This window comes from Bombina bombina, chromosome 10 (assembly GCF_027579735.1).
Source record: "Bombina bombina isolate aBomBom1 chromosome 10, aBomBom1.pri, whole genome shotgun sequence".
Taxonomy (NCBI): Eukaryota; Metazoa; Chordata; class Amphibia; order Anura; family Bombinatoridae; genus Bombina; species Bombina bombina.
This window is the reverse complement of record NC_069508.1, coordinates 47,252,051-47,265,125: the sequence shown is the minus strand read 5'-3', so window position 1 is coordinate 47,265,125 and position 13,075 is coordinate 47,252,051. Positions and strand designations below refer to the sequence as shown.

Below are 13,075 nucleotides of genomic sequence, written 5' to 3'. Positions count from 1 at the left end.
ATATTATCAATTTTTCTTTGTTCTCTTGTTATCTTTATTTAAAAAGCAGGAATGTAAAGTTTAAAGGGACAGTCAAGTAAAAAAAACAAAAAAAACAAAAAAACAACTTTCATGATTTAAATAGGGCATGTAGTTTTAAACAACTTTCCAATTTACTTTTGTTAACAATTTTGCTTTGTTCTCTTGGTATTCTTAGTTGAAAGCTAAATCTAGACGGTATAAATGCTAATTTCTTAGACCTTGAAGGCCACCTCTAATCTGAAAGCATTTTGACGGTTTTTCACCACTAGAGGGCATTGGTTCATGTGTTTCACATATATAACATTGAGCTCAGGCACGTGAAGCTCCTAAGAGCAATCACTGATTGGCTAAAAATGCAAGTCTGTCAAAAGAACTGAAAGGGGGCAGTTTGCAGAGCCATAGATACAAGGTAGAGGTAAAAAGTGTATTATTATAACTGTTGGTTATGCAAAATTGGGGAATGGGTAATAAAGGGATTATCTACCTTTTTAAACAACAAAAATTCTGGTGTTTACTGTCCCTTCAAGAGCCGACCCATTTTTGCTTCAGAACCTAGTTTGCGCTTGCTTATTGGTTTGCTAAATGTAACCACCAATAAGCAGGCGCTATCCAGGTTGCTGAACCTAAAATGGTCTGGTTCAAATTCTTGATTTTTAAATAAAAATACCAAGAGAACAAAGAAAAATTAATAGGAGTAAATGAGAAAGTTGCTTAAAATTGCATGCTCTATCTGAATCATTAAATAAAAAAATTGGGTTTAGTATCCCTTAAAGGGCTATGGGTTTAAATTAACCTAGACATGGGGTTCCCACCTTAGGCTAAAGCAATTCGGGATTTGGCAAGATATTTTTTTTCAGCTAGTTGTGTGCCACATATTAGAACTACCTTGTTTTTTTTAAAGAATGAATACAGTAATGAGTATTTCAGTATTAATCTAATCAAACAGACAAAATCTACTGCTCTTAAAAGGGGAAGTGAACAATTTGAGATTGCACTATAAAATGCTTAAAGGGACATGAAACCCCCAAATTTTGACAGCGCACACAATTGTAAATAACTTTCCAATTTACTTCTATAATAATTTTAGTTCTCTTGGTATCTATTGTTGAAAAGCATACCTAGGTAGACTCAGGAGCTAGTTGCCGATTGTACACCCAGTCCTGAAATCTAAAAGAGCATGACAGGCTTAACAAGACTAACCTTGCCACATGCATACCCCTAATTTGCAGTTTGTGATCTAATATTTTCAGATGAAACCCCACAATAGATATTTTGTTAACACAATGACAGTGACTCTTCTGTAGACTCATGTTTTGATTGACTCCTTCAAATAATGAAAGTAGTAGGTGAAAATTGACCACTTGAACAAGAATTGCCTCATACAAGGTGTTAATCTGTTCTAACTATATTCAGAATCTGTGGGTATGTTAATCTATTGGAAGACAGCAGAAAAACGTAATTACAACCTGATGTTGAGATACAAAAGGAAAGATTGTTCCCTGCTGTACAACGCATTTCTTGTGCTGAGATTACAACTGGAACATAAAGTATTTGTCATACAATAAACATAACTTTATTAACAAAGAATGTATAGCATACACAAAAAACTCATACAGAAACCCATTGTCAGCCTATGGCTATAGGGCAGATGCCAACACATAAGGGTAGAATTGTTTTCCTTCTTTTTAGCAACCCAAGTACTGTATTAGCAATCGGTTCATTCTTTTTAGTTTATATTATTTTCTCCTTGTCTACTGAAAAAGGTACAGTCTAGTCAAAATTAAACTTTTATGATTCGGATAGGGCATGCAATTTTAAAACAACTTTCCAATTAACTTTTATCATCAAATCTGCTTTGTTCTCTTGGTATTCTGTTAAAAGCTAAACCTAAGTAGGCTCAAATGCCAATTTCTAAACCCTTGAAGGCCGCATTTTGACAGTTTTTCACAGCTAGACCGAATAATATGGCTACACCTCACTGACGAGGCCCATTCAAGGCCGAAACGACCGTCTGGGGTTGCTGTGTTCCTTGTTCAGAGATGAATTACCTGGTATTTCGGCGCTGGACTGAACGTAATAGGCGGGATCAGACTGATATACTATAGGAGAGTTCTATTCTGTGAAAAGCATTACTAGGCTAAAAAGAAGCTGCACCCAGGTGGTAAATCGCCATAGAACAGTCCAACAATGGTATTGAGCCGGTTGTTCATTACTGTGAGTGCACTTCTGTGTGTGCTAGTCCATGTGTGCTCACTTCTGTGGAGTTATTTATGAGTCACAACTGACTGGCTAAAATGTAAGACTGACATAAGTGAGCAGTCTGCAGCGGCTTAGAGACATGGTAATCAGAGGTAAAAAAAAAGTATATTAACCCCTTAATGACAACTGACGTACCAGGTACGTCATGCATTAACAAGCAGTTAATGACAATGGACGTACCTGGTACGTCAGTTGTCTAACAGAGTTCTGGAAGTGATCACAATCACTTCCAGCAGCTCTGAGGGTATTGCAGTGATGCCTCGATATGGAGGCATCCTGCAATACCCCTTTACAAGCCTCCGATGCAGAGAGAGGCCACTCTGTGGCCCTCTCTGCACGGTAGTGATGGTGCCGATGGTGCCTTTGCCCGGGCACCATATAAAAGGATCTGGGAGGGGGAGGGGGTGGGGGTATTGTGGGGGGGCTGCTACACTACAGAAATAAATTTGTATAAAAAATACAAATAAAAGTTATAAATAAAATTTAAATAGTTTGGTTTGTGGGGCCAAACTGGGTACTGGCAGACAGCTGCCAGTACCCAAGATGGCGGTAATTAGGTAGGGGAGAGGGTTAGAGAGCTGGAGGGGGGGGATCAGGGAGGTTGGTGCTAAGGCAGGGGTCCATCACAACTAAAATATTTTATAATTTTTATTTAAAAAAAAAAAAAAAAAAACTTTTATTTAGTACTGGCAGACTTTCTGCCCAGTACTTAAGATGGCGGTAACAATTGTGGGGTAAGGGGGAGGGAAGAGAGCTGTTTGGGAGGGATCAGGGGGTGGGATGTGTCAGGTGGGAGGCTGATCTCTAAAATTAACCCTGCAAGCTCCCTACAAGCTACCTAATTTAACCCCTTCACTGCTGGGCATAATTCACGTGTGGTGCGCAGCAGCATCTAGCGGCCTTCTAATTACCAAAAAGCAACGCCAAAGCCATATAAGTCTGCTATTTCTGAACAAAGGGGATCCCAGAGAAGCTTTTACAACAATTTCCTGCCATAATAGCACAAGCTGTTTGTAAATAATTTCAGTGAGAAACCTAAAATTGTGAAAAATGTAAAGTTTTTTTTTTTTTATTTGCTCGCATTTGGCGGTGAAATGGTGGCATTAAAATATACCAAAATGGGCCTAGATCAATACTTGGGGTTGTCTACTACACTACACTAAAGCTAAAATTAACCCTACAAGCTCCCTAATTAACCCCTTCACTCCTGGGCATAAAACATGTGTGGTGCGCAGCGGCATTTAGCAGCCTTCTAATTACCAAAAAGCAACCACAAAGCCATATAAGTCTGTTATTTCTGAACAAAGGGGATCCCAGAGAAGCATTTACAACCATTTGTGCCATAATTGCAGAAGCTGTTTGTAAATAATTTCAGTGGGAAACCTAAAGTTTGTGACAAAATTTGTGAAAAAGTGAACTTTTTTTTTTTTATCACATTTGGCGGTGAAATGGTGGCATGAAATATACCAAAATGGGCCTAGATCAATACTTTGGGATGTCTTCTAAAACAAAATATATACATGTCAAGGGATATTCAGGTATTCCTGACAGATATCAGGGTTCCAAAGTAACTAGCGCTCATTTTGAAAAAAAGTGGTTTGGAAATAGCAAAGTGCTACTTGTATTTATTGCCCCATAAATTGCAAAAAAAGCAAAGAACATGTAAACATTGGGTATTTCTAAACTCAAGACAAAATTTATAAGCTATTTAGCATGGGTGTTTTTTGGTGGTTGTAGATGTGTAACAGATTTTGGGGGTCAAAGTTAGAAAAAGTGTGTTTTTTTCCATTTGTTCCTCATATTTTATCATTTTTTTTTAGTAAATTATAAGATATGATGAAAATAATGGTATCTTTAGAAAGTCCATTTAATGACGAGAAAAACTGTATATAATATGTGTGGGTACAGTAAACGAGTAAGAGGAAAATTACAGCTAAACGCAAACACTGCAGAAATGTAAAAATAGCCATTGTCATTAAGGGTAAGAAAATTGAAAAATGGTCCGGTCATTAAGGGGTTAATATAACCGTGTTGGTCATGCAAAACTGGGGAGAATGAGTAATAAAGGGATTATCTATCTTTTTAAAAAATAATTAAGACTTTGAGGAAAGCAAAAGGACTACAGATATTGCAAACTAAAAACAAAATACCGGTGGCGCCACTTCAGGGTGTGTGCGTCCTCGCATGTAGGCAGGATTTATCTCAACGCTTTGGTCATCTATCACACACAGGTAGGCGTCATCATCACCCTATAAAAAAAAATATATTACATTTATGTAAAAAAGGAAGTAGGTGTCAAACTGCTGCAGATGAATCATCTCAGTGTATCAAGTAGAAGACAACTACTTATAAAGCCTTTTTATATCTGTATTAAATAGTAGCAAAGTAACAGATGAGGATGAAATAAGACTGAAGTCCATCAAGTTCAACCTATACAGATACTTCCTTGATTTACAATAAAGGAAACTGCCAATTGAACATACATTAAACAACTAGAAAGCTGACCCATTTAACACAAGCTATAATATCCTTGGAATTGCATTTAGCCAGAAATGTATCTAAGTTATTGGCATTCACTACCTCCTTAGACAATGACTTCCACAATGTGACTACTCTCACAGTGAAAACATTTTTACATTGCTGGAGATTAAATCTCTTCCCTCGTTGTGACTTCTTGTAACAAACAAGTGCCTTGAAATAAGCAAAGCTTCTACAAACTCTGTATATGGGCTATGAATTTATTTATTAAAGTAATCATATCACCTCTCAAGCACCTTTTTTTCTAGAGTAGAGACCCCCAGTTTGGCTAGCCTCTCCTCAGTCAAAATTCTCCATTTCCCTTAGTTTTGTGATCCATTTCTGAACTTTTTCTAATTCCGTAATGTCCCTTTATAAAATTGGTCCCCCAAACTGCACTCCATACTCAAGGTGAGGTCTTACCAGGAATTTATATAGCGACAGAATTATGCTTTCCTCCCTTGCATCTATGCCTCTTAATACATGTTAGTATCTTATTATCCTTAGAAACCTTGTGCACTGTATTAAATCATATCTATTATATAGCTTGTTATAAAATGGACATAAAACACAAAACTGAAATGCCCATAAATACATTTCACTTTTGAATAGAATAGTTATTGCAATAGAGCTGTATTAACAATTACTTTTAGCAAACCTTTTGAATAGTTTATAATGGTCATGGATAATATACATATGCCTTATGCACTTGAATTTAAGCTGCTCAGAGAAAATATATTGCATCAGGAATAGCTGAGATTACACCAGAGCTGATAAATACATGTCACCAGCAGCTCTAAGCAGGCACCGTGTCTGAATGAGAGAGTGAATAGTGCATATGTACATATGCTCCATATACACAGAAAGCTATCGCTAAAGAAGGGATAACACTTACTAGAAGTGTTGTTAATATGTGTATAGCAAAATAGGATTCTATTCAAAACGGAGTTTCAGTTTTAAGTACATTTAAGATCCTTGAATAAGTCTTTTTTCAATTTGAAAACAGTTACATTACAGTGTTGTATGATGGGTCATATTTTGTTACACTTTCATGAAAGGAGGCCGTACGCATTAAATAACACAAAAATATAAGAAAAATATAAAAAAAACAGATATATTGGAATAACTCAGAATTTACATTATGTGTACCTTTGGAGACTGACCTTGTGGCAAACATCAGTTCAGAGGTGCAAATCATCGAACTCTTTCAGCAACAAGCTAAAAACTATATTTAAATAAGTAACAAATGAGAAAATTGGTCTGGGTTTGGCCAGTGAGTCGTTAACTGAAAAGTCCTGGATTTGACAAAAAGCTACTTTTTTATATTTTCTTAATATTTATTGTTTTTAAAGGTTCCTTGTAAACTATTTTTGGTTCTGTAGTAAAGGATTCATTAGGTGCACTATTCATACAAATAGGCACGTGCCTTTAAAGGGACATTCCAGACGAAACTGGAATCCACATGGATGCACTTCAGTTTTAAATAGAAGCATTTTTGTAATATACATGCATTAGCAAAAATGCTTCTAATAAAAGATATAGCTGTTTAAAAAGTGTATTTAAGTATGCACCGTGCGCCAGCATTTTAAAAACAGCCCTTGCACCATCGGGTAATAACTCAATTTGTTAATTACTGACATGATACAAGACACACTTGAGCTCTGAGCAGCTGCAGTATTTAAAATGCTGGTGCACTGAGAATATCTAGCTATGCTTCACATGCAGAGAACATTAACACTAAACCAGTGATAACTTTTACTAGAAGCATTTGTGCCAATACTTGTATATTGCAAATATCTTTCTATTCAAAAGATGTAATTCATAAATGTGCATTTAAATTTTGACCTGAATTTCCCTTTAAGAAGATAGAGAAGGCAGCATTTTTTTACCACAAAGATTTTAATTTATTTTTCTCTTGTAAGATGTATCGAGTCCACGGATTCATCCATACTTGTGTGATATTCTCCTTCCCTACAGGAAGTGGCAAAGAGAGCACCCACAGCAGAGCTGTCTATATAGCTTCTCCCTTAGCTCCGTCCCCCAGTCATTCTCTTTGCCTGCTTAACTAAAAAGGGTAAAGTGAGTGTGGTGACAAAAATGTTAGTTTTTATTTTCTCAAGCAAAAGTTTGTTATTTTAAATGGTACCGGTGTGTACTATTCACTCTCTGGCAGAAAAGGGATGAAGATCTTAGCATTTTGTAACTAAGATCCACTGCTGTTCTCACAAGGGCTGAAGAGTACAGGAAAACTTCAGTTGGGGGAACAGTTTGCAGGCTAAACTGCATTAAGGTATGTTCAGTCTATTTTTTTCTAGACAGACTGTTATTTCTAGAAAAGGCTGGCAATATCCCCATGAGGGAAAGGTAAGCTGTATTCAGTAAGAGGAATCCAAGCTTGCATAAAGGGCTCATAGTTACTGGTGACACTGATAGGAAAAATGCTTTGGTTTAATTACAAATATAACGTTTTTTTGAGGGACTTTAAGGGGTCTTTGTGGCTTGTTTAAGGGTTATTAACCCACATGGCTAGTTTAAGAAACACTCTGTGGTGTTTCTTTTAGGCCCCATAACATCGAGTGAGGTGGGAGGGGCCTATTTTCAGTTGCACAGTTTATTTACCTCAGAAGCATCCAGCTACTTCTCCAGAGATTCCTGCTGAATTTGAGGGCTGTAAAGAGGTTTTTCCCCCCACAAATCGTTCCTTAAGGGCAGGTAGGCGCCACAGCAGATCTGTGGCAAGGTGCTGAACGTTATTTTACCGGTTTTGAAGTTTTTTCAATCCGGTTTTTACATTAAGGGGTTCATTGTTTATTTGCATAGTGGTGCAAAGTTACTAAGGCTTTATGATGCTACTGTAAAAATTTCAAGGTTTTCTTCTCCAACCTATCCTGTAACTACTGCAGCTGCTTTCTGTTTTGAGGCTCTAGAAGAGGCTCTCCAGGTGGAGACTCTATTAGAGGATATTATGGATAGAATTAAGGCCCTTAAGTTGGACTCTGATAGATTCGGTAGAAATGAAAATATTTCTGACGGAGGTCAGAAAATCAAAACTTTTAATCACTTGCCGGGCTCTTCATTCCATTCCTCGGCCATCAGTGGCTCAGTGTATGGAGGTAATCTGACTCATGGTAACGGCAATGGACATAGTTCCTTATGCCCGCCTACACCTCAGACCACTGCAACTATGCATGCTCAAACAGTGGAATGGGGATTATGCAGATTTATCTCCTCAACTGCATCTGGACCAAGAGACCAGAGATTCTCTTCTCTGGTGGTTGTCTCAGGACCACCTGTCTCAGGGAATGTGTTTCCGCAGGCCAGAGTAGCTCATAGTAACGACAGATGCCAGCCTGCTAGGCTAGGGTGCAGTCTGGAAATCCCTGAAAAGCACAGGGCTTATGGTCTCGGGAAGAAACTCTCCTCCCGATAAACATTCTAGAACTAAGAACGATATTCAATGCGCTTCAGGCGTGGCCTCAGCTAGCTGCGGCCAAATTCATCAGATTTCAGTCGGACAACATCACGACTGTAGCCTATATCAATCATCAAGGAGGAACACCGAGTTCTCTAGCGATGATGGAGGTAACCAAAATAATCCGATGGGCGGAGGATCACTCTTGCCATCTCTCAGCAATCCATATCCCAGGGGTAGAGAACTGGGAGGCGGATTTCCTAAGTCGTCAGACTTTTCATCCGGGGGAGTGGGAGCTCCATCCGGAGGTATTTGCCCAGCTGACTCAGCTATGGGGCACACCAGAATTGGATCTGATGGCGTCCCGACAGAACGCCAAACTTCCTTGTTACGGGTCCAGGTCCCGGGATCCCCAGGCAGTACTGATAGATTCTCTAGCAGCGCCTTGGTCCTTCAATCTGGCTTATGTATTTCCACCGTTTCCTCTCCTCCCACGTCTGGTTGCCAGAATCAAGCAGGAGAGAGCTTCGGTGATTCTGATAGCGCCTGAGTGGCCACGCAGGACTTGGTATGCAGACCTGGTGGACATGTCATCTGTTCCACCGTGGACTCTGCCAATGAGGCAGGACCTTCTTATCCAAGGTCCATTCAAGCATCCAAATCTAATTTCTCTGCGTCTGACTGCTTGGAGATTGAACGCCTGAGTCGGTCATTGATACCCTGATTCAGGCTAGAAAGCCTGTCACCAGGAAAATCTATCATAAGATTTGGCGCAAATATCTTTGTTGGTGTGACTCCAAGGGTTACTCATGGAGTAAGATTAGGATTCCTAGAATTCTGTCCTTTCTCCAAGAAGGATTTGAGAAGGGATTATCAGCTAGTTCCTTAAAAGGACAAATATCTGCTTTGTCTATTCTTTGACACAAACGTCTGGCAGATGTTCCAGACGTTCAAGCGTTTAGTCAGGCCTTGGTCGGGATCAAGCCTGTATTTAAGCCTGTTGCTCCACCATGGAGCCTAAACTTTATTCTTAATGTTCTTCAAGGGGTTCCGTTTGAACCTATGCATTCCATAGATATTAAGCTTTTATCTTGGAAAGTTTTGTTTTTAGTAGCTATCTCTTCGGCTCAAAGAGTTTCTGAGTTATCTGTTTTACAGTGCGATTCCCCTTACCTTGTTTTCCATGCAGATAAGGTGGTCTTGCGTACCAAACCTGGGTTTCTTCCTAAGGTTGTTTCTAATAGGAATATCAATCAGGAGATTGTTGTTCCTTCCCTGTGTCCTAATCCTTCATCAAAGAAGGAACGTCTGTTGCACAATCTTGATGTGGTTCGTGCTTTAAAGTTCTACTTACAAGCAACTAAAGATTTCCGTCAAACATCTTCATTGTTTGTTGTTTATTCTGGTAAACGGAGAGGTCAAAAGGCTACGGCTACCTCTTTCCTTTTGGCTGAAAAGCATCATCCGTTTGGCTTATGAGGCTGCTGGTCAGCAGCCTCCTGAAAGAATTACTGCTCATTCTACTAGAGAAGTGGCTTCCACATGGGCTTTTAAAAATTAGGCTTCTGTTGAACAGATTTGTAAGGCGGCGACTTGGTCTTCGCTTCATACTTTTTCCAAATTCGATACTTTTGCTTCTTCGGAGGATATTTTTGGGAGACAGGTTTTACAAGCAGTGGTGCCTTCCGTTTAGGGTAGCTGTCTTGTCCCTCCCTTCATCCGTGTCCTAAAGCTTTGGTATTGGTATCCCACAAGTGGACTCGATACATCACAAGAGAAAGAAATTTATCAGGTAAGCATAAATTCTGTTTTTTCATTAATATAATTGTTTGAGTCATCTACTTTCATGACAGATAGGGCCAATTACAGTTACATTTGTGAAAAATATGCTTATCCTTCACAAAGCCAAAGGCTTAAAGGGACACTGAACCCAAATTTTTTGTTTCACAATTTAGATAGAGCAGCAATTTTAAGCACCTTTCTAATTTACTCCTATTATCATTTTTTCTTAGTTCTCTTGCTATCTTTATTTGAAAAAGAAGGCATTGAAGCTTTTTTTTGGTTCAGTCCTCTGGACAGCACTTTTTATTGGTGGATGAATTTATCCACCAATCAGTAAGGACAACCCAGGTTGTTCACCAAAAATGGTCCGGCATCTAAACTTACATTCTTGCATTTCAAATAAAGATACCAAGAGAATGAAGAAAAATTTGATAATAGGAGTAAATTAGAAAGTTGCTTAAAATTGCTGCTCTATCTGAATCACGAAAGAAAAAATTTGGGTTCAGTGTCCCTTTAATGAAACATGCATCTAATTGTACAGAGCGGTTCATATTTATCAAAGTAGCGTTAGACTCTCTATACACTGGAAATAAAGGCAATTTTGTGGTTGTGTGTAGATCCCAGATTATGATGGTTGTATTAGGCTCTGGTAGTTTCAAGCGACTTCTAAAGTGTTTAGGCTATTTTTAAAATAAATCCATATTGCACACCTTAGTCATGGCTTCCTGGGAGTTTTATGTAGCTCTGGTCTATACGAGAAACTTCCCTGATGAATGGGCATATAGATCTCACCCAATAGTCTTATCTTTTGAGGTCCGTCTCACAAACGTGGACTTTCATTATTCTTTTTTAAACTATATTTATGTAGGAAACGAGTAGGTTTTTTTTTGCAGTTAATCTTGAGACTGATAAAATCTAACAGACCTCAAAAACCCCAGCATCAGAATTACTAGGCACAGGTAAGCGGGTTTAGAGTGTGCAGTTACGAGCAGTTTAACCCTTGGATGCCGAAACATCTAATAAGCTGACAAGACTTTTCCCAATACCAGGATTTTCACCTTGGGCAGCAAGACCACCTGCAACTTAACTGCGCTGATATTTTTGCCCACATTGATGCTGTAATGCCAGCAAAAATATGGACAAGAATAGTGTGATTCAGTGGTTCACCTTTGCCTATAAAGTATTGTTTTAATTCTCAATGTTTAAAAAAAAAAAAAAAAAAATAGCACACACAAGTGATAAATACAAAAACTCACCATCCACTGGTCATGTGATAAGGCAAACGACAGATAACCCTGTGCTGGTCCACTCATCTCAACCAGAACGGACTGACCCTCTCTTTTGAAAGAGAGGAAAAAGCATTTAGGATTTTGCTCTGGGTTGCACGAGGAGGGATTCCTGATGCAGAATTTGCTGCTTCCACAACCAGATGCATCAAACTACAAGAGACAAAAAAACAACAACTAAAGAAACAAAACAAAAACTACACACTATATAAAATACATACAAAATAAGTTGACCATTCATTACCAGTTTTCAAACTAGTAGATCTGATGAATTTAAAGAAATTAATTGAGATGTAGCTGCATATTTTAAAAAATTATATTAGTTGTATTAATCATATTTCACAGTCTTTTATTGCCTGTTTTATATCTGTTCCAAATTGTTCTCAGCAGAAGAGAGACAGATAAGGAGAAAACTAAAGTTCTAACGTGAGCGACCATTACTTAATATAAGTATAAAGGTACAGTTTCTTTATCTAACTATCTAACAGCGTTTTCAAACAGCCGTAGTTGCACATTTTCTTTACTGCCAGTTTTACCTGTCCCTACATTGCCCTCAGCAGAAGCACCCAGGACTTTTAGCTTTGTCATAACTTCTGTTAGCAGCCACAATTGTTAAGGTTTAGAAGCAGTCTGAGGAGCGTAATGAGTTCTATTTCTTAAATGAACATCCATCCACCACCATTTGCCTTAATTTAAGGAGCCAATCAAGACGTGTTACTAGAGCAGACAATGCTGGCCAGTGTGAGTTGCCATTGTTTTGCAGTTCTTATTGCTACTGAAGCCAGTTAAAGACAGACATGTAGCAGGATTAGGTTAGCATTTCATGTGCTCTATCAGTTCTCAGAAAGGGAAAACTTCATCTACAGACTTGGTGTCTGTGGTTAAGGAGATATGATGGTGGTGGTGGGAGTCGGAAATTATTTTTCGTTATCCTATGTATATTAATATATAATAAAGGATGAGATGGAACAAAATTATAGGAGCCCAGTCTACCAGTCTCTCTTGCTTTGTCATACAATACATAACTGTGAAATCTTTTATATCTTAGTCCTTTGTTGGGGGGGTTATGGCATCGTGGTGTCGGTTTGGCGGCCTGGGGGGGTGTCAAAATGCACCTTTGCCTGTGTAGACAAAAATCCTTGCACCGGCCCAAGAACTGCCACCTCAGCCATGTTTTTCTGGACACTTACGAGTTACACATGCTACAGGGTGTGCAGAGGGGAACATGAATAGTGCGGTTCAGTGTCACGATTTGCGTGCTGTCCAGGGTTCAAATTCATGTTCCTCCCTGCAGCATGTGTAACTTATAAGTGTCCAGGAAAACATGGCTGAGGTGACAACCCTAACCGGCCCTGCTTCCCCAGCATTTTAGTGACCATGGAACCATTAAGTTTGTCAGTCTGAAAAGAAATTTTTTATAAAGGCACTTACATGATGTGTAATGGATATCACTGGTTGTGCTGATAGCGCAAAGCTTACAGCAGCTTTAGTGGTGATGGGGGGTGCATTTGCTTGTGAAAGCACTGGTCCGGGAATCTTTACCCAATAAATTTTATATTTTTCAACCACTGTTGCTCTAAAAATGAAAAGAAAGAAAGTTAAAGACAAACAATATAAGCAACACACACACCTAAAGAATATCAGTTATTCAGCAGAGCTTATGGTTCTATACTTTGTCTTCTAATACAGGAACTCTGCATCTTAGTTCTAAAATCTTTCAAAGCTGCATAATCAGATGCTTTTAAGCACATTGTGCAGTGGAATTAGCATGACAGTTTGTATTTACAACATGAAAGGT

At 38.6% G+C, this 13,075-nt stretch overlaps 1 protein-coding gene across 5 annotated transcripts in view; it reads right to left on the bottom strand.

Moving 5' to 3' along the window:
* Positions 1–13,075, bottom strand: part of LOC128641413 (putative ferric-chelate reductase 1) — a 258,303-nt gene that overhangs the window by 28,505 nt on the left and 216,723 nt on the right. For all 5 annotated transcript variants that reach the window (XM_053694043.1, XM_053694039.1, XM_053694040.1 and 2 more), the window contains exons 5-7: positions 12,709–12,853; positions 11,248–11,430; positions 4,431–4,529 (exon numbers count right to left, since the gene is read on the bottom strand). In XM_053694043.1, the coding sequence (XP_053550018.1) occupies positions 4,431–4,529; positions 11,248–11,430; positions 12,709–12,853 (427 nt within the window). The remainder of the gene's footprint in view (positions 1–4,430; positions 4,530–11,247; positions 11,431–12,708; positions 12,854–13,075) is intronic.